This window comes from Notothenia rossii, assembly GCF_949606895.1.
Source record: "Notothenia rossii genome assembly, chromosome: 4".
Classification (NCBI taxonomy): Eukaryota; Metazoa; Chordata; class Actinopteri; order Perciformes; family Nototheniidae; genus Notothenia; species Notothenia rossii.
In genome coordinates this window covers 93603635-93630208 of record NC_136902.1, presented here as the reverse complement: position 1 = coordinate 93630208, position 26574 = coordinate 93603635, and the positions used below count along the sequence as shown (strand labels likewise).

Here is a 26574-nt window from a genome sequence, read left to right as displayed (position 1 = left end):
CCCTGTGAAGAGTTCTACTCGGTTCTCTTCCATGATTTGGAGACATTGGCGCAACAGCCTATACAGACAGTGAGCATGTGTGGCTGGCTGTGATTGGTCTGATTTTATGTTTTTTATCTGTTTGTTTTTATCTGTTTTGTGTTTAGCTTTTTATCTTATTTATTGTCTTGTGTTTTTGTATGTGATATGGACCTTGAGTCTGAAAAAAATATTGAATATGAATACTCAGTACTGTGGACAATCCCCACAGGAGAAATGTGTGATGGATTGTCTTGCCCAGGGACACAGCGACATGCTGCCTGCAGTGGAACTCGAACTTGCTACCACCTGATTCGAAGTCCAGCACACTTACCACTGAGCCACAGCCGCCCTATGAAAAAGATGATTTTCCTAAATCAATAAAATCATTTTTAAATCAGTAAAAAAAACATTTGAAATAGAAAGACATTTATTATTTGATAGATTAATATGATGAGTTTTAGATATATCATATTTCCAAATCAATAAACAGCATTTTTAAATCAGAAAAATCTATTTTTTTCCCCCAGTAGTTTTTGATTTGATACTATGTGCTGCCACAGGGAGGAACAGCTAACAACATAATTGTCCTAAATCAAAAAGATCATTTTTAAATCAGTAAAAATATTATTTAAATAGGCAGAAATTAATGATTTGATGGATAAATTAGATGAGTTTTGGATAAATAATATTTTTATTCAATAAAAAGCTTTTTTTTTTAATGAAAAACTTTTATAATGTAATATCACGAGCTACCACATGATAGAGCTGAGGTACAGCCAATGATTCACATCAACTTCTCTCGTTCCTGTTCTCTGAGGGAGTTCCAGTGTCAGGAAAGTTACTTCACTTTGTTCCATGCTTTGTTCCCGTTGTGACGCAGAAGTTTTCCTCCTCGTTAAACTCTTGGTAAGTGACAGCTTTCAGAGTGAAATGACTCTCAGCTGATCTCTGCTCTCACCTCAGACTGTTTATTGCTAACAGTTATTTATATTATTGATGATAACAGCGGCAGCTGCTCTAACATCATGCTAACAGCATGCTAACATGCTAACAGTTTAAGATGTTATTAACGAGACAGTTAGGCATCAACAGCTGCTCTAACAACATGCTAACAGTTTAAGATGTTATTAGCGAGACAGTTAGACTCCAACAGCTGCTCTAACAACATGCTAACAGCATGCTAACAACATGCTAACATGCTAACAGTTTAAGATGTTATTAACGAGACAGTTAGACTCCCAACAGCTGCTCTAACAGCATGCTAACAACATGCTAACTAAAATCAATACTACATGAACGAGATGAGACAGTCTCAAGGGTGTCTGTTAGTGTGAGGATAAAAAGTATTCTTCATATTTCAAACATACAACTCATCAATAAAGCAGTCTTTATATATTCGATGAAAACCTTTGGAATAAACAAGAACATTTTTTTCAATCAATAGAAAGGTTTTCAATACGTCAATAAATTATGTTTACATCATGGAGAAAAATCATTAATGAATCAGTATGAAATCAACAAAAGCATTTAAAAAAAGGAACAAATCGGTTTTAATTCAATAAAATATGTTTTTCTAAATCGCCACCATAATATACAATTTAATATTTACTAAAATATTTTTTAAATCATTCACTTTATTTTTATAATAAATGCTAAACATTTTTCATTTAAAAAATCAATTGCATTAATATATATTTAAAATAAGATATGTAAATAAAAATATAAACATGTAATCATTTTACATTATTAACATTGATTTTAAAATGGAAATATTTTTAAATCAATTACATTATTATAGAATGTGAACGATTTCTTTTTTTTTGATCAACATTTGTATATAGTAAAAAAACACTGATTGATGAACTGACACATTTATGTCAAGGTTTAAGAGTCACTATGCTCTTAATCTGTTATAAGGATGCAGCAGCAGAGACCTGAACCTGAAGAAGCTCCTGGACCTGGACCTGAACCTGAAGAAGCTCCTGGACCTGGACCTGAACCTGAAGATGCTCCTGAACCTGAACCTGGACCTGAAGATGCTCCTGGACCCAGCTGTGTGTCCATGAAGAGTGGCTGGTCTATGCATCCCCCTGTTACCTTTAAATATGGACAGGCTGCAGATGAAGCGTAAGAATTGTTACATTTTTGCTTAATAATTAAGTTATTTAAATTCTCTAAACTCTCAAAACCTTTTTCAATCATGTTCCCCCTTTGAAAAAAAGAATTCAGCCAAGTACCCCCTGATCAGCGCAAAAACTATTTGTTAGGGAAAAAAGCCTATATAAAGAGGTACAGTACAGCGCTGCACCGTCAGTGTCTGATTCATTCAAACAACAACCTTGTAACTGAGAAACACTTAAAGCTACATTTCAAATGTTTACAATCCATCACTAAATTCATGGCAAACCCATTTTAACATCATGCAATAACACTAAGACGACATTAGTTGCATATTTTTAATAAGTTGTATTTACAATGTAGTGGAAACATGGGCTTGTGCTTCACTGAGGATCATGAGGCAAACTGCAGTTATTACACTTCGCCTTTTGAAATATGTGTAACTGTTAATATAAAGCCCACACTGCTCAAACTTCGTTACTTTTCCTAAAATTGGTATATTTATTTATTTGAAGAGAGAAAAACCAATTAGGATTTATACCTATAACCGCTCATATAAACATATACATAATAATAATAATAATACATTACATTTATATAGTGCTCAAAGCGATTAAACAATGAATAAATAATGCTGCGCTATACTTTGCGGCCACACCCCGTTGCCAAGCAACGCTTATTGTTTAGGTGTCCTTTGATAAGCAGGCAGTCATATCATTAGCTAGATCTGATCAATATGAACATAAAGTGTGAAGTATACCCGTACACGAGAGAGAGACTGATACTGATGGGCTGTCAGGAGAGAGAGAGGAAAAGAGAGCACCCCGTTTATTTTTCCCATTTTATTTTCCAGAATTACTGTAAACTTTTGAAGAAAGTAGTTAATCTACCCTTAGTAGTTTTTTTAAATGTATTACTTATGTTCAAACAGGAGAGACGGTTTTGATGTAAGAATACATATTTATTGCAGAGATACACAAATGAATGTGATGGAGTTTTGGTGATTAGGCCCCGTTGTGCAGGAGTATCATTCGGGAGGGGAGAACCGATCCGATGAAACCCCCCGGGGTCTAGACCCTGGTGGTGGTTAATGGATGGTTGGGTTTGGTCTGAAGGGGAGGGGCTTAGCTTGACCCTGGATTCAGAGGGACAGGAGGTGAAAAGGGTGGAGGGGGGTTGTGGCGAGTCACCTGAAATGACAGCTGTCAGAGGGGGGAGAGCAGACTTTAAAGGTTTGGCAGAGCGCTATGATAGGCTCTTGGGAATAGAGCGAAGTGATTGGTTAAGCTGGGGAGCGACGCCCCCGATCACTTATTGAGAGGAGAGAGTAGTTACATGGGAATAGTAAATGAAGAGTAAAGACGGTCTTCCTGGTTGAACTTCGCTGTGCATCATTTGCTTTTTTTCATTAACATAAAATAAATCTCACTTACGCCCTACAGTACTCCAACGTACCACAAGGGGTCTGCGTACCCCCATTTGAGAACCACTGCTCTAATGGGACGATAATGAAAAACTGGACATCTGAAACTGATGTGAAGCTAAAGAAAGAGCAAACTGATCCATGAACTGGAACCAGAGAGAATCTGCTATAACTCACTTTTTGTTCACTTTATCTTGTTTGGGTCAGGAAGAGACCTGGACCTGGATCCAGCTGTGAGTCCATGAAGAGTGGCTGGTCTATGGATCACCCTGTTACCTTTAGAGATGGACAGGCTGCAGATGAAGGGTAAGAATTGTTACGTTTTTGCTTTATAATTAAGTTATTGAAACCAGGAGCCACTGCTATTTCCTACCTGAACTTTGTGGGTCATGTAAATCCTTGGATCCTTTATTGCTCTACTTTAAGTCAGATGTTCTCTAGTGGGACAATGAAGAAGAAGTGGACATCTGAAACTGATGTGAAGCAAAAGAAAGAGCAAACTGATCCATGAACTGGAACCAGAGAGAATCTACTATAATTCACTTTGACTTTGTATCAGGAAGAGACCTGGACCTGGACCTGGACCTGGACCTGGACCAGGACCAGGACCTGGACCTGGATCCAGCTGTGAGTCCATGAAGAGTGGCTGGTCTATGGATCACCCTGTTACCTTTAGAGATGGACAGGCTCCAGATGAAGGGTATGAACTGTTACGTTTTTGCTTTATAATTAAGTTTTTTGAGATACCTTGTGAAGCTGACCGTTGAGCGGCCCGACCAAGCAAGGAGGCAGAAGCAGAGAGTTCAAATATAACCCGGTGTGGGCATTTATGAAATCATGGGCACATGATTCACAGCCCCAATATGACTGTTACCCGTGCACACAGTCACCAGCAACAAGGATCTCACACAGTCACCACAAACAGGAAACAGAGCCTAAATACCCAAAGACTAATCAAACCAACAGGACACAGGTGAGGGGGGAGGAGACAACACAGGGCACCAGGTGACCACAATCAGCAGTAACAGACATGGGGAAAGGGGAACACTTTTCAGAATAAAACCAGCAAACAGAGACAGACAAGCTAAAACACAGACAGATGCACACACTAAATACATTTCTCCACCAACGAAGCTACACAATCCGTAACGGAGGCCGCAGGGCTCTCGACTAACTTTTTTCACCATCCTCCCGGAACCGTCCCGAAATACAATCTAAGCCGTCCCGAAGTTAATGTGGACCGCCCCGAAATTTAGTTTTTCTACATTATCATGAGCTAAAATCATTCAAAGTGAGCTTTAACATAAATAAAACATCATACAAATCATTAGATGATATTTCATCAACCTTTTTATTTGAGTAAATCAGTCAATAACATAAACAAAGGCCAAATATATTTAAACAAACACACAAACGAGAAAATTACTCTAATATTGAATCAAATCAAGTCCCGTCCAATTAACAAAAAGATCCAACACTCTGTCCTGAAGACAGAACCCAGAGTAACCACTAACCAGGAGGACAGTCTGTAACACAGTCAGGAGACCTTTACAAACTGCCCCGCCCCCTCGCACACAGACGGGAGATAGAGATCTCGTCTGGATTGGAAAGCTCGAAAATACATCATAGACGCATGTTGTAGTCTTATTGCATATTAGAAATGGAGTTGGATAAACTAAAACTGCGATATAATGTTTATGTAGCAATACTACATATGACATATATTTTTTAAATGTCTCCAGTACCGATAAAAAGTCAGATAACTTCGGAGCTTAACGTTACCACTGTCTTTAACAATTCCGGCCCGGGGACCGTTTAATACCGGGGCTCGGTACCCACCCCTACATGGGGAGAGGCGCAGCATATTGCTAAGGACTAAATACGATGGAGGGTTCTCATCTCAGCCTTATTACCCATAGGGGATGAAGAGGAGTAAGTAAATAAAGAGGCCGGGGCTCCAGGGTCTGGTTCTGCTGTGCGTTTTTGTGATGTAACGATAAAACATTTCAGAATTCCTCCACGGGATACCATTGTCATTGTACATCACTCAACCCGCGGAATACACACACTCAGAGCCATATAATAGATAAATGGCGCTGCACACACTAAGTACATAGCTAGACCCGTGAATTTGCGGGCCAGGAATTTGCGGGCACTGGCTGACAACCAGCGGCACAGCTGTAGCTACGTACTGTGTGTGTGTGTGTGTGTGTGTGTGTGTGTGTGTGTGTGTATTTCGCGGGTTGCTAAATGTTTTGTGCGTTTATGTTGACAAGGAGGTTTAATAACTGTGAGCTACACAAAACGTGCAGTCAGTTTCATTTTCATCGCCGTTCATCTCTCGTCCCAAATTCGTCCCAAAATAATTTTGTATCCTCCCCGACACTATTTTTTTCGACGACGGGACGTCCTTAAGCTCGAGCCCTGGGAGGCCGAGATCTATGGCTCCAGAGATCACCTCCGTTACATACCTACTCAAATCAATGAGACTTGTTTGTCTGGTAAATTAGCATTACCAACATCAACAGAAATTATGATTTCTGTTGAAGGAGAGTCCGGACCAGTCCGACTTGAAAAAGTTGAACTGATTTTTTCTACGGGCACACAGCCTTAGCGCCCTGGTTTCGATTTCAACTATCGCCGTATGTACAACAGTGGACTTGCGCACGTAGAAAACCCTGTGTGTACGGCCCCTGGTGTGAACTGCAAAATATGTTTTTCCTGAGGAAATAACATCCAGGAGTGGTTCTGGTGCGCTCAGGCACACACATGCAAACACAAGCAGTGGCCTTGATCTGAACTCATAATATCAGCGAGTAAGAACTGCATGTTTTATTAGCACTGCCTACTCTCTCCAATGTTAGTCCATCCATCCATCCATCCATCCATCTTCTCCCGCTTATCCGTGGTCGGGTCGCGGAGGTAGCAGTTCCAGCAGAGAGCCCCAAACTTTCTTTTCCCTGGCCACATCAACCAGCTCTGACTGGGGGATCCCAAGGCGCTCCCAGGCCAGAGAAGAGATATAATCCCTCCATCTGGTTCTAGGTCTACCCCTTGGTCTCTTCCCAGCTGGACGTGCCTGGAACACCTTCCTAGGGAGGCGCCCAGGTGGCATCCTAACTAGGTGCCCGAACCACCTCAACTGGCTCCTTTCGACGCGAAGGAGGAGCGGTTCAACTCCGAGTCCCTCCCGGATGACCGAACTTCTCACCTTATCCCTAAGGGAGACACCAGCCACCCTGCGGAGAAAACCCATCTCGGCCGCTTGTACCCGCGATCTCGTTCTTTCGGTCATGACCCATCCTTCATGACCATAGGTGAGGGTAGGAACGAAAATGGCCCGGTAGACAGAGAGCTTTGCCTTCTGGCTCAGCTCCCTTTTCGTCACAACGGTGCGGTAAAGAGACTGCAGTACCGCTCCCGCTGCTCCGATTCTCCGACCCATCTCACGCTCCATTGTTCCCTCACTCGAGAACAAGACCCCGAGATACTTGAACTCCTTCACTTGGGGTAAGGACTCATTCCCTACTTGGAGTGGACAGTCCATCGGTTTCCTGCTGAGAACCATGGCCTCAGATTTGGAGGTGCTGATCCTCATCCCAGCCGCTTCACACTCGGTTGCGAACCGATCCAGTGAGTGCTGAAGGTCGCAGACCGATGAAGCCATCAGAACCACATCATCTGCAAAAAGCAGTGGTGCAATCCTTAGTCCACCGAACTGCAGACCCCCTCCCCCACGACTACGCCTCGAAATCCGATCCATGTATATTACAAACAGGATTGGTGACAAAGCGCAGCCCTGGCGGAGGCCAACCCTCACCTGAAATGGGTCCGACTTACTGCCGAGGACACGGACACAGCTCTCGCTTTGGGAGTACAGAGATTGGATGGCCCTGAGTAGAGACCCCCTCACCCCATACTCCCGCAGCACCTCCCACAGTGACTCCCTGGGAACCCGGTCATACGCCTTCTCCAAGTCTACAAAACACATGTAGACTGGATAAGCATACTCCCAGGCCCCCTCCAGGATCCTTGCGAGAGTAAAAAGCTGATCCGTCGTTCCACGACCAGGACGGAATCCGCATTGTTCCTCCTCAATCTGAGGTTCGACAATCGGCCTGACCCTCCTTTCGAGTACCTTAGAGTAAACTTTCCCGGGGAGGCTGAGTAGTGTGATGCCTCGGTAATTGGCACACACCCTCTGATCCCCCTTTTTGAAAAGGGGAACCACCACTCCGGTCTGCCACTCCTTCGGTACTGTTTCCGACTTCCACGCAACGTTGATGAGACGTGTCAACCATGACAGTCCCTCAACACCCAGAGCCTTCAGCATTTCTGGGCGGATCTCATCCACCCCCGGGGCTTTGCCACTGTGAAGTTGTTTGACGACCTCAGTGACCTCCCCCCGGGAGATTGGTGTCGATCCCCCTTCATACTCCAGCTCTGCCTCTAACATAGAGGGCGGAGTTGTCGGGTTCAGGAGTTCCTCAAAGTGCTCCTTCCAACGCCCTAACACTCCATCAGTTGAGGTCAACAACGTCCCATCCTTACTGTACACAGCTTGGATGGTTCCCTGCTTCCCCCTCCTGAGGTGTCGGACAGTTTTCCAGAACAACTTTGGTGCCGCCCGAAAGTCTTTTTCCATGTCTTCTCCGAACTTCTCCCACACCCGCTGCTTTGCCTCGGCCACGGCTGAGGCTGCTGCCCTTCGGGCCTGTCGGTACCTTGCAACTGCCTCGGGAGTCCCCCGAGATAACAAATCCCTGAAGGCCTCCTTCTTCAGTCGGACGGCTTCCCTGACCACCGGTGTCCACCAGGAGGTTCGAGGGTTACCGCCCCTTGAGGCACCTAGGACCTTGAGACCACAGCTCCCCGCCGCGGCTTCGGCAATAGAGGCTTTGAACACCGACCACTCTGGTTCAATGTCCCCAACCTCCACAGGAATGCCTGAAAAGCTCCGCCGGAGGTGTGAGTTGAAGGCCTCCTGAACTTGGGCCTCCTCCAGACGTTCCCAGTTCACCCGAACTACACGTTTGGGCTTACCAGGTCTATCCAGAGGCTTCCCCCGCCACTCGACCCAACTCACCACCAGATGGTGATCAGTTGACAACTCCGCCCCTCTCTTTACCCGAGTGTCCAAAACATACGGCCTCAGGTCCGATGATACGATAACCAAATCGATCATGGACCTTCTGCCTAGGGTGCTCTGGTACCACGTACACTTATGAGCATCCTTATGTTCGAACATGGTGTTTGTTATGGCCAATCCATGACTAGCACAGAAGTCCAGTAACAAACCACCACTCCGGTTCAGATCAGGGGGGCCGTTCCTCCCAATCACTCCCCTCCAAGTGTCTCCATCATTGCCCACATGTGCGTTGAAGTCTCCCAGCAAGATTAAAGAGTCCCCTTCAGGAGCCCCATACAGGACTCTTTCCAGGGTCTCCAAGAAGGCCGTATACTCTGAACTGCTGTTGGGTGCATAAGCACACACAACAGTCAGAGTTTTCCCCCCCATAACCCGCAGGCGTAGGGAGGCAACCCTCTCGTCCACTGGGGTAGACTCCAACAACGAAGCACCCAACCGGGGACTTGTGAGTATCCCCACACCCGCCCGGCGCCTCACACCTTGAGCAACTCCGGAGAAGAATAGAGTCCAACCCCTATCCAGAAGTAAGGTTCCAGAGCCGACGCTGTGCGTAGAGGTGAGCCCAACCAGATCCAACTGGTAACGCTCCACCTCCCGCACAAGCTCCGACTCCTTCCCCCCCAGAGAGGTGACGTTCCACGTCCCCAAAGCCAGCTTCTGTCGCCCGGGTCTGGTCCGTCGAGACCCTCTGCCTTCACTGCCACCCTTCTGGCAGCGCACCCGACCCCATCGCTGTTTCCCGTAGGTGGTGGGCCCGCGGGACGGAGAAGCGGAGGTGTTGCCCACGTCGCCTTTTCGGGCTGTGCCCGGCCGGGCTCCGTGGCAAGCCCGGCCACCAGACGCTCGCCGACGAGTCCTCCTTCTGGGCCTGGCTCCAGAAGGGGACCCCGGGCTTCCTCCGGGCCGGGTATCCTCACTTCGTGTGTCGTCTTTCATGAGGTCTTTTGAACCAATCTTAGTCTGGCCCCTTGCCTGAGACCAATTTGCCATGGGAGACCCTACCAGGAACACAAGGTTCCAGACAACACAGCCCCCAGGTTCATCAGGGCACACAAACCTCTCTACCACGGTAAGGTGCTGGTTCTTCAGAGAATGTTAGTGTGCAACTTAAATGATGATGTTTAAAGGAAAAACATAAATATAATTTGTGAGCAGGCAGTTCTGTGATTATTTAGAAGAGATGGCCAAGGGGAGGATTAATATGTTCTGACTTGGAAGTTTTTAAAGGTCACCTATCATGCTATTTTTAGGCAATAGCATAGGACTCAGATATATAAAAAAATTTAAAAAACATGTCTATGAAGAGTTTTGGTCCAAACAGATCACCCATTCTAGCCATGCCTCATATCCCTCTGTTTCACTTCCTGTTTATAAAGCGCTGATTCTGGGTATACATAGGTCTCTCTTGAGAATGAGACCCTGTGTCTCAATGAAATGCTCACCTGTATAAATAAATGCAAAAAACTGAAAAATAAATAAATAAGGGGGGGCGGAGCTTATGCCGGCTCATGCGGGACCCGGCAGCTACTGTCTAAACTAAATACTGCCATGATGAAACGCGATATCATGGATTATCAAGTAGGGATGTCCCGATCACCTTTTTTTGCTCCCGATCCGATTCCGATCATTTGATTTTGACAATTTGCCGATACCGATTTTTCCCGATCCGATCTTTATGCAATGCATTAAGAGAAAAAAAAAGCATTCAAGTTGTCCCTTAATGTTATTTTTTTATTTAAATTGGATATTCTATCCAACATGGATATAGCTTCTTTCTTTCACAGCAGCATTGGATCAGTTCAGTTGTGCAGCATTGGATCAAAACAAAATAAAGCTTATCAGTACTCGTTAGCTTACTGCTACAATTAGACACTGCGCCCACTCTGTTGCCAGATTTGAGAGAAATAAGCAGGTCTATGAAAACAAGCCCCAAAGAAGCAACACATACATGATGTTGTGTAATTTGAAACCAACACTAAGGCCTCAGGATGACTTTAAGACTTGAACATGGTCATTTTTGTTTTGTAACATTGAATACAACATTAAAAAAAAGTATTTATAAAAAAGAATTAAAAAAAAAAAAAATCCCGATCCCCGATTTTTTTCTCCCGATTCCGATCTTTTGAAAATCACGTGATCGGCTCCGATCCCCGATCACGTGATCGGATCGGGACATCTCTATTATCAAGGAGTAGGCTTAGTTGGATTAAATTAATGTTTTTAATGTTTTCAGTTTGTCCATAGTCTACTGTCTGGGGTTATGTTGGCCGTGAATCCAAAGCAGAAAGATATTAACAATGTATTTTAAATAGTTGTTAAAATACCGCAAGTGATATCGTCATCACTGTGCTTTGAGTCAGATGTCCTCTAGTGGGACAATGAAAAAGTGGACATCTGAAACTGATGTGAAGCTAAAGAAAGAGCAAACTGATCCATGAACTGGAACCAGAGAGAATCTGCTATAACTCACTTTGTTCACTTTGACTTGTTTGGGTCAGGAAGAGACCTGGACCTGGATCCAGCTGTGAGTCCATGAAGAGCGGCTGGTCTATGGATCACCCAGTTACCTTTAGAGATGGACAGGCTGCAGATGAAGGGTAAGAATTGTTACGTTTTTGCTTTATAATTAAGTTATTGAAACCAGGAGCCACTGCTATTTCCTACCTGAACTTTATGGGTCATGTAAATCCTTGGATCCTTTATTGCTCTACTTTAAGTCAGATGTCCTCTAGTGGGACAATGAAGAAGAAGTGGACATCTGAAACTGATGTGAAGCTAAAGAAAGAGCAAACTGATCCATGAACTGGAACCAGAGAGAATCTACTATAACTCACTTTGTTCACTTTGACTTTGTATCAGGAAGAGACCTGGACCAGGATCCAGCTGTGAGTCCATGAAGAGTGACTGGTCTATGGATCACCCTGTTACCTTTAGAGATGGACAGGCTGCAGATGAAGGGTATGAACTGTTATGCTTTTGCTTTATAATTAAGTTACCTATTTAAACCAGTGAGACTTGTTTGTCTTTTAAATTAGCATTTCCAAGATCAACAGAAATAATTATAATTTAAATGTGTTTCATTCACCTCAATGCCCAATGGTTGAATGTCGGCGAGGAAAGTCCCTATTTTCAGTGTGTGTTTGGCACCACCTCATTAAGCTTGTTACCTTCATGGAGATTTCAACAGCATGAATGTAAAAATGTAGGCTGCCTAGTAGAATATAATATACCCTTGATCGTCTTACAGAGGGGAAATGTGCATTCTACATTTGACAATGACGTTAAGAATAAGGCAATTCACTTGCTAATTAAAAAGTGTGGCTTCATATACCATGCACAGCTTATCAGCCAAGTAGCGGACAGGATCAATCACAAACCGTGTGCAGTTGAAACTGAATATGCAGGTTGAGCATCAAACCCTCCCTGAGCTGCCAGCTGTATCTCCAGTCAACATCAACGTCTTTTTGGTTCTCTCCAAGTCTGTTCCTCAGCGTCTCTGAACCAGATTTGTTGGTGTTGGCGTATACCCTTAGTGACCCTCACCAGTGATGTGGTCTGGTCTCATCTGGTCTTCGACCCTTCTTGATCAGACCACAGAGATCGCTCTTCCTGATCCAACACCATCTGGATCTTTCAGCAGCTTCAGATGTGATGCTGATGTAGGGGTGGGCGATATGACGATATATATCGTCGTGACGATATGAGGTCTCCACGATATGCTTTTTCAGAGATATCTTATCTATCGTGATGAAAAAAAAACTATACAAAAACTAAACTGATGTGAAAGACATGCTCTAAAGCTGTCTAGTCAGGATTCAGACAGTATTGCACTTTATTTATTGTCTTGTTCGATTCTGTTGGCTTATATTTTATTTTATCAATAAGGTATTTATATAGTTTTTCCCTTCAGTTATGCTAAAGTCTTTTATTGCACTTCAAGTCTAACGTTTACATTTTAATTGTTTGGCACTGACTTTTCCTCATTGATGTTTTACTTAGTTATGTTTTACCCTCCTTTTCATGTTTATTGATGTTCTCTGCTCGTGCTACCTCAGAAAGTTACTTTTGATACTGAGAAACTGTGCCTTGAAGCCATATCGACATGTTGGATTGTTCATTCAGGGATTCATTTCAGACTAAAACCAGCTTGAAATGCTATGTTGGTCTGTTACTCCTTTCTTTTTTAGTTTCTGTTACCTTGTAGGTGGTTGTTCTGTTAAGTAACTTGAAAAATAACCATAATAACCGACATGAAAAAATATTGTGATATACCATAATTTTCGGACTATAAGCCGCGCCTTTTTCCCTATTTTTCGACGCTGCGGTTTATATAACGGTGCGGCTAATCTATGGATTTTTACAGCAAACGGCCAACACCTTTAACTCTATGGGCTCTATGGCCGGTCCGCAGACCCCCACCTTTAAGCGGCGGGTTCCAGCAGGAAAAGCTGGAGGCCGGAAAAGAGTGAGACAGGTAGCGCGCAAAAGTAAAAGTGGAACCGAGAGTGGTATGCCGCTGCTGCACATTCAGGTGCGCCTTATAGTCCGAAAATTACGGTATATCGTCTATCGTGATACTGCTTGAAAAATATCGTGATATATATCGTCTATCGTGATACTGCTTGAAAAATATCGTGATAATATATTTCAATATCGCCCACCCCTATGCTGATGTCTCTGTGATGCCCTGCAAGGCCTTTACATCCAACATCCACAGTTAATCCGCCAGTTCTCCATCCCTGCCTCTGAGTCTTTACATCTCCTGACATTAGGTCCTCTTTCTCTCGTGGGACTCCTCAACCTGTTCTTACCAATCAGCTTAAACACCAGCAGCTGCTGTGAGGCTTCTGACAGTAGAATGCTTTTCAGCACCTGCTAAAGGTTATTCTGTCTTCATCCCAGAACACATTTAGTAAACTGTGTGCAAATTAGAGTCTTTCAATATTCTCAAACTTGATGTTTTCTCCACAGAGTTCTGAAAAAGGTGCTGGCTGACTGTCTGCAGAGCAGTAAGATGATTTAACACATTTAACATGATGGAGAGGTGATGGAGGCAACATGGAGTGCATCACATCAGTGTGTCCTCTGAGGAGCTGATTCAAACTATACAACCACACTTAAATGTTCAGAGTCTCAGTGTTTCTGCCCGACTCACTCACTGATTTCACTTGTTGTTTGTTCATTCAGGAAATCCTGCTGCAGAATGTCAGCGTAAACTTAAGTCCACCCTGAAGAAGAAGTTCCAGTGTGTGTTTGAGGGCATTGCTAAAGCAGGAAACCCAACCCTTCTGAACCAGATCTACACAGAGCTCTACATCACAGAGGGGGGGTCTGCAGAGGTCAATGATGAACATGAGGTCAGACAGATTGAAACAGCATCCAGGAAACCACACAGACCAGAAACAACCATCAGACGAGAAGACCTCTTTAAAGCCTCACCTGGAAGAGATGCACCAATCAGAGCAGTGCTGACAAAGGGCGTGGCTGGCATTGGGAAAACAGTCTTAACACAGAAGTTCACTCTGGACTGGGCTGAAGGCAAAGCCAACCAGGACATCCAGTTCATATTTCCATTCACCTTCAGAGAGCTGAATGTGGTGAGAGAGAACAAGTACAGCTTGGTGGAACTTGTTCATCACTTCTTCTCTGAAACCAGAGACGCAGGAATCTTCAGGTTTGATCAGTTCCTGGTTTTGTTCATCTTTGACGGTCTGGATGAGAGTCGACTTCCTCTTGACTTCCTCAACACTGAGATCCTGACTGATGTCACAGAGTCCACCTCAGTGGATGTGCTGCTGACAAACCTCATCAGGGGGAAGCTGCTTCCCTCTGCTCGCCTCTGGATAACCACACGACCTGCAGCAGCCAATCAGATCCCTCCTGAGTGTGTGGACATGGTGACAGAGGTCCGAGGGTTCACTGACCCACAGAAGGAGCAGTACTTCAGGAAGAGATTCAGAGATCAGGAGCAGGCCGGCACCATCATCTCCCACATCAAGACCTCACGAAGCCTCCACATCATGTGCCACATCCCAGTCTTCTGCTGGATCTCTGCTACAGTTCTGGAGGACATGTTGAAAACCGGAGAGGCAGGAGAGCTGCCCAAGACCCTGACTGAGATGTACATCCACTTCCTGGTGGTTCAGTCCAAAGTGAAGAACATCAAGTATGATGGAGGAGCTGAGACAGATCCACACTGGAGTCCAGAGAGCAGGGAGATGATGGAGGCTCTGGGGAAACTGGCTTTTGAGCAGCTGCAGAAAGGCAACCTGATCTTCTATGAGTCCGACCTGACAGAGTGTGGCATCGATATCCGAGCAGCCTCAGTGTACTCAGGAGTGTTCACACAGGTCTTTAGAGAGGAGAGAGGACTGTACCAGAACAAGGTGTTCTGCTTCGTCCATCTGAGCGTTCAGGAGTTTCTGGCTGCTCTTCATGTCCATCTAACATTCATCAAGTCTCGTGTCAACCTGCTGGCAAGAGAACCAACAACCTCCCAGAACACTAAACCCCTCAGAATCCTCCCCCGCGTCAAACCTAAACTAACACATCTCCACCAGAGTGCTGTGAAAAGGGCCTTACAGAGTCCAAACGGACACCTGGACTTGTTCCTCCGCTTCCTCCTGGGTCTTTCACTGCAGACCAATCAGAAACTCCTACGAGGCCTGCTGACACAGGACGAAATTGAGTCACAGAAAAACCTACAAGGCCTGTTGAAACAGACAAGCAGTGACTCACAGACCAACCAAGATATAGTCCGTCACATCAAGAACAAAATCAATATGACTCCCTCTGCACAGAGAAGCATCAACCTGTTCCACTGTCTGAATGAACTGAAAGATCGTTCTCTAGTGGAGCAGATCCAACAGTACCTGAGCTCAGGAAGTCTCTCCACAGATAATCTGTCTCCTGCTCTGTGGTCAGCTCTGGTCTTCATCTTACTGTCATCAGAAGAAGATCTGGACGTGTTTGACCTGAAGAAATACTCTGCGTCTGACGAGGCTCTTCTGAGGCTGCTGCCAGTGGTCAAAGCCTCCAACAAAGCTCTGTACGTGCACAAATAACTATCCAGATTAAATGTAGTTTTTTTTTCTTCAGAATTTAATTTAATTTTTATTTTCGTCTGTATTCTTGATTCCTCTTCAGACTGAGTGTCTGTAATCTGTCAGAGAAAAGCTGTGAAGCTCTGTCCTCAGTCCTCAGCTCCCAGTCCTCTAGTCTGAGAGAGCTGGACCTGAGTAACAACAACCTGCAGGATTCAGGAGTGAAGCTGCTGTCTGCTGGACTGGAGAGTCCACACTGTGAACTGCAGACTCTCAGGTCAGTGAAAAGCTGTTTAAAAATAATCATTAATATATGAATTAATGAATGGACTGACCAATAATAATTTTCAGACTGAGTGGCTGTAACCTGTCAGAGAGAAGCTGTGAAGCTCTGTCAGTCCTCAGCTCCCAGTCCTCTAGTCTGAGAGAGCTGGACCTGAGTAACAACGACCTGCAGGATTCAGGAGTGAAGCTGCTGTCTGCTGCACTTTTGATTACCCACAAAAAACTGGAAGCTTTCAGGTTGAAGTTCAGCTATTTGAAAATTATAATCAACCACAATTTTTATTTCCTCCTACATACGTTTTAAAATGGACATGTTGTTGAATTCATTAATTCAGACTGCGTGGCTGTAACCTGTCAGAGAGAAGCTGTGAAGCTCTGTCCTCAGTCCTCAGCTCCCAGTCCTCTAGTCTGAGAGAGCTGGACCTGAGTAACAACGACCTGCAGGATTCAGGAGTGCAGCTGCTGTCTGCTGGACTGGAGAGTCCACACAGCGAACTGGATACTCTCAGGTAAGGGTAGAGCTGTTGAAGAAAAATGATCCTTTAACTCTTATGAAACTTTGAAAATACACTGAACAAAAATATAAATGTAACACTTTTGTTTTTGCTCCCATTTTGAGATGAACTCAAAGATCTAAAACATTTTCTATATACACAAAATAACCATTTCTCTCAAATATTGTTCACAAATCTGAAAAACTCTGTGATAGTGAGCACTTCTCCTTTGCCGAGATAATCCATCCCACCTCACAGGTGTGGCATATCAAGATGCTGATTAGACAGCATGATTATTGCACAGGTGTGCCTTAGGCTGGCCACAATAAAAGGCCACTCTGAAACGTGCAGTTTTGCTTTATTGGGGGGGTCTGGGGGGGTCCGAAAAGACCACCATTTGCCTCACGCAGTTCAACGCATCTCCTTCGCATAGAGTTGATCAGGTTGTTGATTGTGGCCTGTGGAATGTCGGTCCACTCCGGGTTAGGGTTAGGGTTAGGGTTAGCCCTAACCCTAACCCTAACCCTAATGGCTGTGCGAAGTTGCTCGATATTGGCAGGAACTGGAACACGCTGTCGTATACGCCGATCCAGAGCATCCCAAACATGCTCAATGGGTGACATGTCCGGTGAGTATGCTGGCCATGCAAGAACTGGGATGTTTTCAGCTTCCAGGAATTGTGTACAGATCCTTGCAACATGGGGCCGTGCATTATCATGCTGCAACATGAGGTGATGGTCGTGGATGAATGGCACAACAATGGGCCTCAGGATCTCGTCACGGTATCTCTGTGCATTCACAATAATAATCATGCTGTCTAATCAGCATATTGATATGCCACACCTGTGAGGTGGGATGGATTATCTCGGCAAAGGAGAAGTGCTCACGATCACAGATTTTTTCAGATTTGTGAACAATATTTGAGAGAAATGGTTATTTTGTGTATATAGGCAAGGCAAGTTTATTTATATAGCACTTTTCAACACAAGGCAATTCAAAATGCTTTACAAAAAATGAAAGACATTAAGAAAATGGCATTTAAAATCAGTCATTAAAAAGAAAAGTTAATAAAATAAACATTAAAAGAAAAAATACATGGATAAAAGTTACAGTGCAGTCTAAGATATGAATGGTTCAATTAAGAGCAGCGACAAAAAGAAAAGTCTTCAGCCTGGATTTAAAAGTAGTCAGAGTTGCAGCGGACCTGCAGGTTTCTGGGAGTTTGTTCCAGATATTTGGAGCAGAATAACTGAACGCTGCTTCTCCATGTTTAGTTCTGACTCTGGGGACAGAAAGCTGACCAGTCCCTGAAGACCTGAGAGATCTGGATGGTTCATCATTTAGCAGGAGGTCAGAAATGTATTTTGGGCCTAAACCATTCAGTGCTTTATAAACCAGCAGCAGTATTTTGAAATCTATTCTTTGACACACAGGAAGCCAGTGTAAAGACTTCAGAACAGGAGTGATGTGATCCACTTTCTTAGTGTCAGTGAGGAACCAGAGTAAAGACTTCAGAACAGGAGTGATGTGATCCACTTTCTTAGTGTCAGTGAGGAACCAGAGTAAAGACTTCAGAACTGGAGCGATGTGATCCACTTTCTTAGTGTCAGTGAGGAACCAGAGTAAAGACTTCAGAACAGGAGTGATGTGATCCACTTTCTTAGTGTCAGTGAGGAACCAGAGTAAAGACTTCAGAACTGGAGCGATGTGATCCACTTTCTTAGTGTCAGTGAGGAACCAGAGTAAAGACTTCAGAACAGGAGTGATGTGATCCACTTTCTTAGTGTCAGTGAGGAACCAGAGTAAAGACTTCAGAACAGGAGTGATGTGATCCACTTTCTTAGTGTCAGTGAGGAACCAGAGTAAAGACTTCAGAACAGGAGTGATGTGATCCACTTTCTTAGTGTTAGTGAGGAACCAGAGTAAAGACTTCAGAGCAGGAGTGATGTGATCCACTTTCTTAGTGTCAGTGAGGAACCAGTGTAAAGACTTCAGAACAGGAGTGATGTGATCCACTTTCTTAGTGTCAGTGAGGAACCAGAGTAAATACTTCAGAACAGGAGTGATGTGATCCACTTTCTTAGTGTCAGTGAGGAACCAGAGTAAAGACTTCAGAACAGGAGTGATCCACTTTCTTAGTGTTAGTGAGGAACCAGAGTAAAGACTTCAGAACTGGAGTGATGTGATCCACTTTCTTAGTGTCAGTGAGGAACCAGAGTAAAGACTTCAGAGCAGGAGTGATGTGATCCACTTTCTTAGTGTCAGTGAGGAACCAGTGTAAAGACTTCAGAACAGGAGTGATGTGATCCACTTTCTTAGTGTTAGTGAGGAACCAGAGTAAAGACTTCAGAACAGGAGTGATGTGATCCACTTTCTTAGTGTCAGTGAGGAACCAGAGTAAAGACTTCAGAACTGGAGTGATGTGATCCACTTTCTTAGTGTCAGTGAGGAACCAGAGTAAAGACTTCAGAACAGGAGTGATCCACTTTCTTAGTGTTAGTGAGGAACCAGAGTAAAGACTTCAGAACTGGAGTGATGTGATCCACTTTCTTAGTGTCAGTGAGGAACCAGAGTAAAGACTTCAGAACAGGAGTGATGTGATCCACTTTCTTAGTGTCAGTGAGGAACCAGAGTAAAGACTTCAGAACAGGAGTGATGTGATCCACTTTCTTAGTGTTAGTGAGGAACCAGAGTAAAGACTTCAGAGCAGGAGTGATGTGATCCACTTTCTTAGTGTCAGTGAGGAACCAGTGTAAAGACTTCAGAACAGGAGTGATGTGATCCACTTTCTTAGTGTCAGTGAGGAACCAGAGTAAAGACTTCAGAACAGGAGTGATGTGATCCACTTTCTTAGTGTCAGTGAGGAACCAGAGTAAAGACTTCAGAACAGGAGTGATCCACTTTCTTAGTGTTAGTGAGGAACCAGAGTAAAGACTTCAGAACTGGAGTGATGTGATCCACTTTCTTAGTGTCAGTGAGGAACCAGAGTAAAGACTTCAGAACAGGAGTGATGTGATCCACTTTCTTAGTGTCAGTGAGGAACCAGAGTAAAGACTTCAGAACTGGAGTGATGTGATCCACTTTCTTAGTGTCAGTGAGGAACCAGAGTAAAGACTTCAGAACAGGAGTGATCCACTTTCTTAGTGTTAGTGAGGAACCAGAGTAAAGACTTCAGAACTGGAGTGATGTGATCCACTTTCTTAGTGTCAGTGAGGAACCAGAGTAAAGACTTCAGAACAGGAGTGATGTGATCCACTTTCTTAGTGTCAGTGAGGAACCAGAGTAAAGACTTCAGAACAGGAGTGATGTGATCCACTTTCTTAGTGTCAGTGAGGAACCAGAGTAAAGACTTCAGAGCAGGAGTGATCCTCTTTCTTAGTGTTAGTGAGGAAACAGAGTAAAGACTTCAGAACAGGAGTGATGTGATCCACTTTCTTAGTGTCAGTGAGGAACCAGAGTAAAGACTTCAGAACAGGAGTGATCCACTTTCTTAGTGTCAGTGAGGAACCAGTGTAAAGACTTCAGAACAGGAGTGATGTGATCCACTTTCTTAGTGTCAGTGAGGAACCAGAGTAAAGACTTCAGAACAGGAGTGATGTGATCCACTTTCTTAGTGTCAGTGAGGAACCAGAGTAAAGACTTCAGAATAGGAGTGATGTGATCCACTTTCTTAGTGTCAGTGAGGAACCAGAGTAAAGACTTCAGAACAGGAGTGATGTGATCCACTTTCTTAGTGTTAGTGAGGAACCAGAGTAAAGACTTCAGAACAGGAGTGATGTGATCCACTTTCTTAGTGTCAGTGAGGAACCAGAGTAAAGACTTCAGAACAGGAGTGATGTGATCCACTTTCTTAGTGTCAGTGAGGAGTCAGTGTAAAGACTTCAGAACAGGAGTGATGTGATCCACTTTCTTAGTGTCAGAGAGGAACCAGTGTAAAGACTTCAGAACAGGAGTGATGTGATCCACTTTCTTAGTGTTAGTGAGGAACCAGTGTAAAGACTTCAGAACAGGAGTGATGTGATCCACTTTCTTAGTGTCAGTGAGGACTCGAGCAGCGGCGTTCTGAATCAGCTGCAGCTTTCTAATAGATGTTTTAGTGAGACCTGTGAAGACACCATTGCAGTAGTCCAGTCTACTGAAGATAAAAGCATGGACAAGTTTTTCTAAATCCTGCTGTGACATTAGTCTTTTAATCCTAGAGATGTTCTTTAGGTGATAGTAGGCTGATTTAGTAACTGTTTTAATGTGACTGTTGAAACTCAGGTCAGAGTCCATGACTACACCTAGATTTCTGGCTCTCTCTGTTGTTTTGAACATTGCAGACTGAAGCTCAGTGCTAACTTTTATACGTTCTGCCTTGGCTCCAAAAACCATTACCTCAGTTTTGTCTTTGTTTAATTGGAGAAAGTTCTGACACATCCAGTCATTGATTTGTTCAATGCACTTACTCAGTGTTTGAATTGGAGCATAGTCCACTGGTGAAATTGTTACGTAAATGTGTGTGTCATCCGCATAGCTATGGTAACTTATTTAGTTGTTTTTCATTATCTGAGCCAGTGGTAGCATGTAGACGTTAAAGAGAAGAGGCCCCAAGATGGAGCCCTGAGGAACCCCACATGTCATATTTGTCAACTCAGATGTGTATTTACCTATAGAAACAAAGTTGTTTCTGTCCTTTAAGTAGGATTCAAACCAATGTAGAACTGTTTCCGAAAGTAGAAAATGTTTTAGATCTTTGAGTTCATCTGATGAAAAATGGGAGCAAAATCAAAAGTGTTGCATTTATATTTTTGTTCAGTGTATAATCTTAAGAATTATTAAGATATTTATGTAATCTCGTATTTAAATAATTGTGCTTTCATAATGGGCATCTTTTTGTCCCATCTATGATGGGCAAGGCTTTAAATAGACCAGCAAATAGTTTGTTGTCGGCTAGAAGGCGAAAGGCCTACAGTATGCCGACCACATTATCAAGCTAATGTTTTTAAATAGTAGATCATATGTGACCTGCTCTATCGAAATCAGTCGCATTGACCCGGAGACACATTTTGAGTTGTATACAGCTGGAAAGAGGAGATTCCTAGCTTTCTAATGATATCAGGATTGTTTTTTTACTCCAAATATTAAGCAATATATGTCACATTATATAATGACTGTCGCCGAGTCATCATTTTGAGAAAAAGGCCTTCAAAGTTTCCTCCTCTCTGGAATCCATCGATCTGATTGATTATTAGCAAATGATCAAAGTAGTACGGAGGGAAAATATTTTCGCTTGGATTACTGGTCTGGGGGAAGCTCGCGAGTGTGTGTGTGTGTGTGTGTGTGTGTGTGTGTGTGTGTGTGTGTGTGTGTGTGTGTGTGTGTGTGTGTGTGTGTGTGTGTGTGTGTGTGTGTGTGTGTGTGTGTGTGTGTGTGTGTGTGTGTGTGTGTGTGTGTGTGTGTGTGTGTGTGTGTGTGTGTGTGTGTGTGTGTGTGTGTGTGTGTGTGTGTGTGTGTGTGTGTGTGTGTGTGTGTGTGTGTTTGTTTCCCGGGGAAAACCCTCAGGAGAAACACCGGCTGTTGTTCTGCCTGCTGTGACGTTAAGTTACTCCGTTCTCCGCTTGTAATTATGCCGAAGCTTCAAAGTTGTATTTATCATCTGAATTTGCTGAAACAGGTTTAATATTCTGAAAGCCAAGACTTTGTTTATTTGAAACCAGATGAAAACAAACTGTAACGGACCCTGCCGTGTTATCTATGATTACTCTGCCTTACATTCATCATGTCAGCGGAGGGAGGGGGGCTGCGCTGTGGAACAGCAGAGTGTGAGGGAGAGCTGTCTTCTAAAAGCTTCAAAAATATATTTATCGTGTGATTTTGGAAATAAAAGTTTCATATTCTGAAAGCCAAGACTTTGTTTATTTAAAATCAAACAAAACACCCAAACCCCGAAAAACTATTTTTTTACGCAAATCCACGTTTATTTTGAAATGAGCCGTTGGGACTTCCGACTGATTTCGATAGAGCCGGTCACATATTATCTTGGCCATTATTTTACATATTTAAGGCGCATCTTTTTACTCTATTTAGATTTTTTTCTGGAATTCCAACCAGAGTTTATTTTTTAATAAATTGTTTTCTTTAAGTTGAACCAAACAACATCTCTGTGCATCATTTTTCAAACTGTTGGTCGAACACCCTCGCCTTACCTCACGTCTCTTCGGAACAAAACCAGGGAAATCCAGGATTAGCATTTTCCGATTTTCTTTTGATTGATTTGTTTTAGGTTGAGCCGCTGTTCATTGTCAGAGAGAAGCTGTGAAGCTCTGTCCTCAGTCCTCAGCTCCCTTTCCTCTAGTCTGAGAGAGCTGGACCTGAGTAACAACGACCTGCAGGATTCAGGAGTGAAGCTGCTGTCTGCTGGACTGGAGAGTCCACACTGTACACTCGAAACTTTTAGGTTTGTACAAAGCTGTTCAGCTTGTAGTCTGTAAAAATACAAGTTTAAATATTGTGCCTTTTTATAGTCCCTTTTCATGATCCTTATGGAAGCAATGAACTAAACTTGTTCTCAGCAACACATTTCATCTGATTGTGTGTGTGTGTGTGTGTGTGTGTGTGTGTGTGTGTGTGTGTGTGTGTGTGTGTGTGTGTGTGTGTGTGTGTGTGTGTGTGTGTGTGTGTGTGTGTGTGTGTGTGTGTGTGTGTGTGTGTGTGTGTGTGTGTGTGTGTGTGTGTGTGTGTGTGTGTGTGTGTGTGTGTGTGTGTGTGTGTGTGTGTGTGTGTGTGTGTGTGTGTGTGTGTGTGTGTGTGTGTGTGTGTGTGTGTGTGTGTGTGTGTGTGTGTGTGTGTGTGTGTGTGCAGTCTGTCAGGCTGTCAGGTCACAGAGGAAGGCTGTGTTTCTCTGGGTTCAGCTCTGAGCTCCAACCCCTCCCATCTGAGAGAGCTGGACCTGAGCTACAATCATCCAGGAGACTCAGGAGAGAAGCTGCTGTCTGCTGGACTGGAGGATCCACTCTGGAGACTGGGGACACTCGGGTATGGACAGACAGACAGACAGACACAGACAGTTCGTGTTTAATTGTGGATTTGAGTGAAGGTGTATGAAGTTGATTCTGACTATTTCTTCCTGCAGGATGGACCATGGTGGACTGCAGAGGTTGAAACCTGGTGTGAGGAAGTGTGAGTGTGTTTTCAGTTTGATTCATCAGAGCTGCACATGTTACATTAGAGTTTTACATGTTCTTGGCTTTCTGTTTCTTTGGTTAGAAAGATCCACAAACACCACCAATCTATTAATCCATCCAACTAATTGATCTATCAGAAACCATTGAGTTCATGCATTTTTACCTAAGGGGGATATTTTCAAGGTTACGGGAAAAGTACTGATCAGACCCTCTACGATTGATTTACCACTAACTACTAGCCACCTATTGCTGTGCAGTGTCGACCACAGGGGGTTTCCTAGTTTGGCTAGCAGAAAATGACCCTCCGCATGCTTCTTTCTAGCAGATAACTCTCAGAACGCATCCCCTTTGGTTGCTATACTTTTATGTCTAAATATATATTCTATTGGAATGTGTAGGTATTTTTACTGCAGGTACTTTTTAGGCCTAATTTTACTCTGTCAATGTTTTACGAGAAATGTATTTTATCAGAGCCTCGTTGCGAACCATGTTGGGTCGGAGGGCCTTTATTAATCACTGACTGTTAATCAGACCTACTAATTGATTTATCAGAAGCTTTTGAGTCTATGCAAGATTACCGCAAGACTTGTATCTACCTGGACCAGCAAGGTCTTACCTCTACTAACTTCTGGCGAACCAGGTTAAATTAACTGCTTTTTTGGATGGGATGGTTTTATTTACAGAAGTGATCCACATCTTTAGACTGAGAATAAGTGGTGGGGGGGGGTACGGGGACTCGTCCTGCTGCTGCACACGCCTGGAGCAGAGTGCATCCGGACTCCAGATAAAACTTGCTCGAGTCTGGTTGTCTGCGCGAGTTCAAGTCCGAGTCACAAATCCCATAAATCGGCTCCTGAGTCCGAGTCCAGGACTTGGGTACTCCGTGTCTGCGTTATAACGGCACTTTTGAATTTCACGTTGTTCGTCATCATTCTCAGTGAATATGAGACGTGTAGTCTGAGTGACTTCCTGTCAGTCAGTAAAGTAGTTAATAAATGAACAGATGATAACCTGCAGCTGTTCTCTCCATCAGACGCCTGTGAACTGGAGCTGGACACAAACACAGTAAACAGGAACCTCAAACTGTCTGAAGACAACAGGACAGTGACACATGTTGAGGAGGAGCAGCCATATCCTGATCATCCAGAAAGATTTGACTGCTGGAACCAGCTGATGTGTAGAGAAGCTCTGACTGGTCGCTGTTACTGGGAGGTCGATCGGAAAGGAGGGGTTGACATATCAGTGACTTGCAGAGGAATCAGCAGGAGAGGAGACGGTAAAGACTGTGGGTTTGGAGAGAATGATCAGTCCTGGAGTCTGAGCTGCTCTGATGGTGATTACTATGTCTGGCAGAATAACATAAAAACACTCATCATCACCTCCTCCTCCTCCTCCTCCTCCTCCTCCTCCTCCTCCTCCTCCTCCTCTGGTAGAGTAGCAGTGTATCTGGATCATCCTGCTGGCTCTCTCTCCTTCTACAGAGTCTCCTCTGACACACTGATCCACCTCCACACCTTCAGAACCACATTCACTGAACCTCTCTATGCTGGGTTTGGGTTCTGGTCACCTGGTTCCTCAGTGTCTCTGGTTCCTCTGCAGGTCTGAGAGTCTCTCCTCAGTGTCTCTGGTTCCTTTGCAGGTCTGAGAGTCTCTCCTCAGTGTCTCTGGTTCCTCTGCAGGTCTGAGAGTCTCTCCTCAGTGTCTCTGGTTCCTCTGCAGGTCTGAGAGTCTCTCCTGTGGACAGAAACTGACTGCAGATCAGCTGCTGAAATCAAATGTAATTAATTCAGCTGATTCAGAAATCTGCTGCCAGGCTTTAAACAAATCCTAGAAGAACAGCGCACATTACTTGTATATCACCGATTCTCTGTTGTCTCATATCTTCAACAGCAAGCTGATAAATATTCCAAAAGTCCTCCTAAATAAAATTGGGGAAGCAACTTTTATCCACTACGCTCCCGAACTGTGAAACAGCCTACCAGGACACATCAGAGGAGAACTCAGTGCTCCAAACGACAGATGAAAACATAATTTGTACCTTTAATCAGAAAACCATGTATGACTCCTGTACACATGCTGCGTGTGTGCTAATATGTTTTGATCTCCGGTACATTTTAAAAGTACTTTGAGCTGCAACCCGTGTATGAAAACTGCTATACAAATAAAGCTTTATAACTGAAGCCCCAAAGTGTTTTTTTCTCATAAATCATAGACAAATCGAAATGAAGTCTAACATTAAAAGGAAAGATTGATAACCATACTTCATATTGTCTCATAATCTGAAGGCTGCTGTTCTGGACCTGTGTACGATGACTGGATATTTCACACACACACACACACACACACACACACACACACACACACACACGTGCACACACACACACACACACACACACACACACACACACATATTTCAGGATCAAGTTCTTGAACTGGTAACAACAAAACAAACGATTTAAATAGAACGATAAATGAGGAATAAAGAAGTAAAATTAGTGCAACGATGAATAATTTATGAATGAAAGCGAACCACTTTTAGCTATTTATTCCTGCCATTTATCAATTGCTTTTAATTTCTACTATTCTTTTAACTGTAGCTCCAACTATTATTTATTAATTTTAAATATGTATTTATACTTTGTAGGTATTTCATTTGAACCTTCTTCCACTTTAGATTATTTATTTTTACCACAAATATATTATTGCTTCCTCCACAATTTATTAATTTAACATTATGTTTTATTAAAATATGTATTTGTACAATTTAATCATTGCTTTGAACAGGGGACTTTAAAGTCTTCCAGCCAACAGCTCCCTCTAAGAGAACAGTGCCAAAGATGGATTAGTCCAAAGAGTTTGATGCAGGCTAAATGCT

The 26574-nt window shown here is 43.6% G+C and overlaps 1 protein-coding gene across 3 annotated transcripts; it reads left to right on the top strand.

Annotated features, from left to right (window-relative positions):
- Nucleotides 1-800: 800 nt before the first annotated feature.
- Nucleotides 801-25879, top strand: LOC307037541 (NACHT, LRR and PYD domains-containing protein 3-like). Of its 3 annotated transcripts, none has more exons than XM_079678520.1 (16): nt 801-927; nt 1939-2148; nt 3770-3868; nt 4122-4262; nt 11210-11308; nt 11571-11669; nt 13683-13720; nt 13899-15759; nt 15858-16031; nt 16106-16276; nt 16375-16548; nt 22799-22972; nt 23377-23550; nt 23648-23694; nt 24733-25298; nt 25419-25879. In XM_079678520.1, the coding sequence occupies exons 2-16, from the start codon at nt 1940-1942 to the stop codon at nt 25422-25424; spliced, it is 4032 nt and encodes a 1343-aa protein (XP_079534646.1). In that variant the 5' UTR covers nt 801-927; nt 1939; the 3' UTR covers nt 25425-25879. The 3 variants fall into 3 exon arrangements, with proteins under 3 accessions (XP_079534646.1, XP_079534645.1, XP_079534647.1); XM_079678519.1 differs by having other exon boundaries at nt 25339-25879; XM_079678521.1 differs by lacking the exon at nt 16106-16276 and having other exon boundaries at nt 24733-25879.
- The last annotated feature ends 695 nt before the right edge of the window (nt 25880-26574 follow it).

Coding starts and splice junctions, on each gene's coding strand:
- LOC307037541 (XM_079678520.1), top strand. CDS start 1,940: ATGCAGCAGCAGAGACCTGAACCTGAAGAAGCTCCTGGACCTGGACCT. Junction 3,869..4,121: donor GGACAGGCTGCAGATGAAGG/GTAAGAATTGTT, acceptor ACTTTGTATCAG/GAAGAGACCTGGACCTGGAC. Junction 11,309..11,570: donor GGACAGGCTGCAGATGAAGG/GTAAGAATTGTT, acceptor ACTTTGTATCAG/GAAGAGACCTGGACCAGGAT.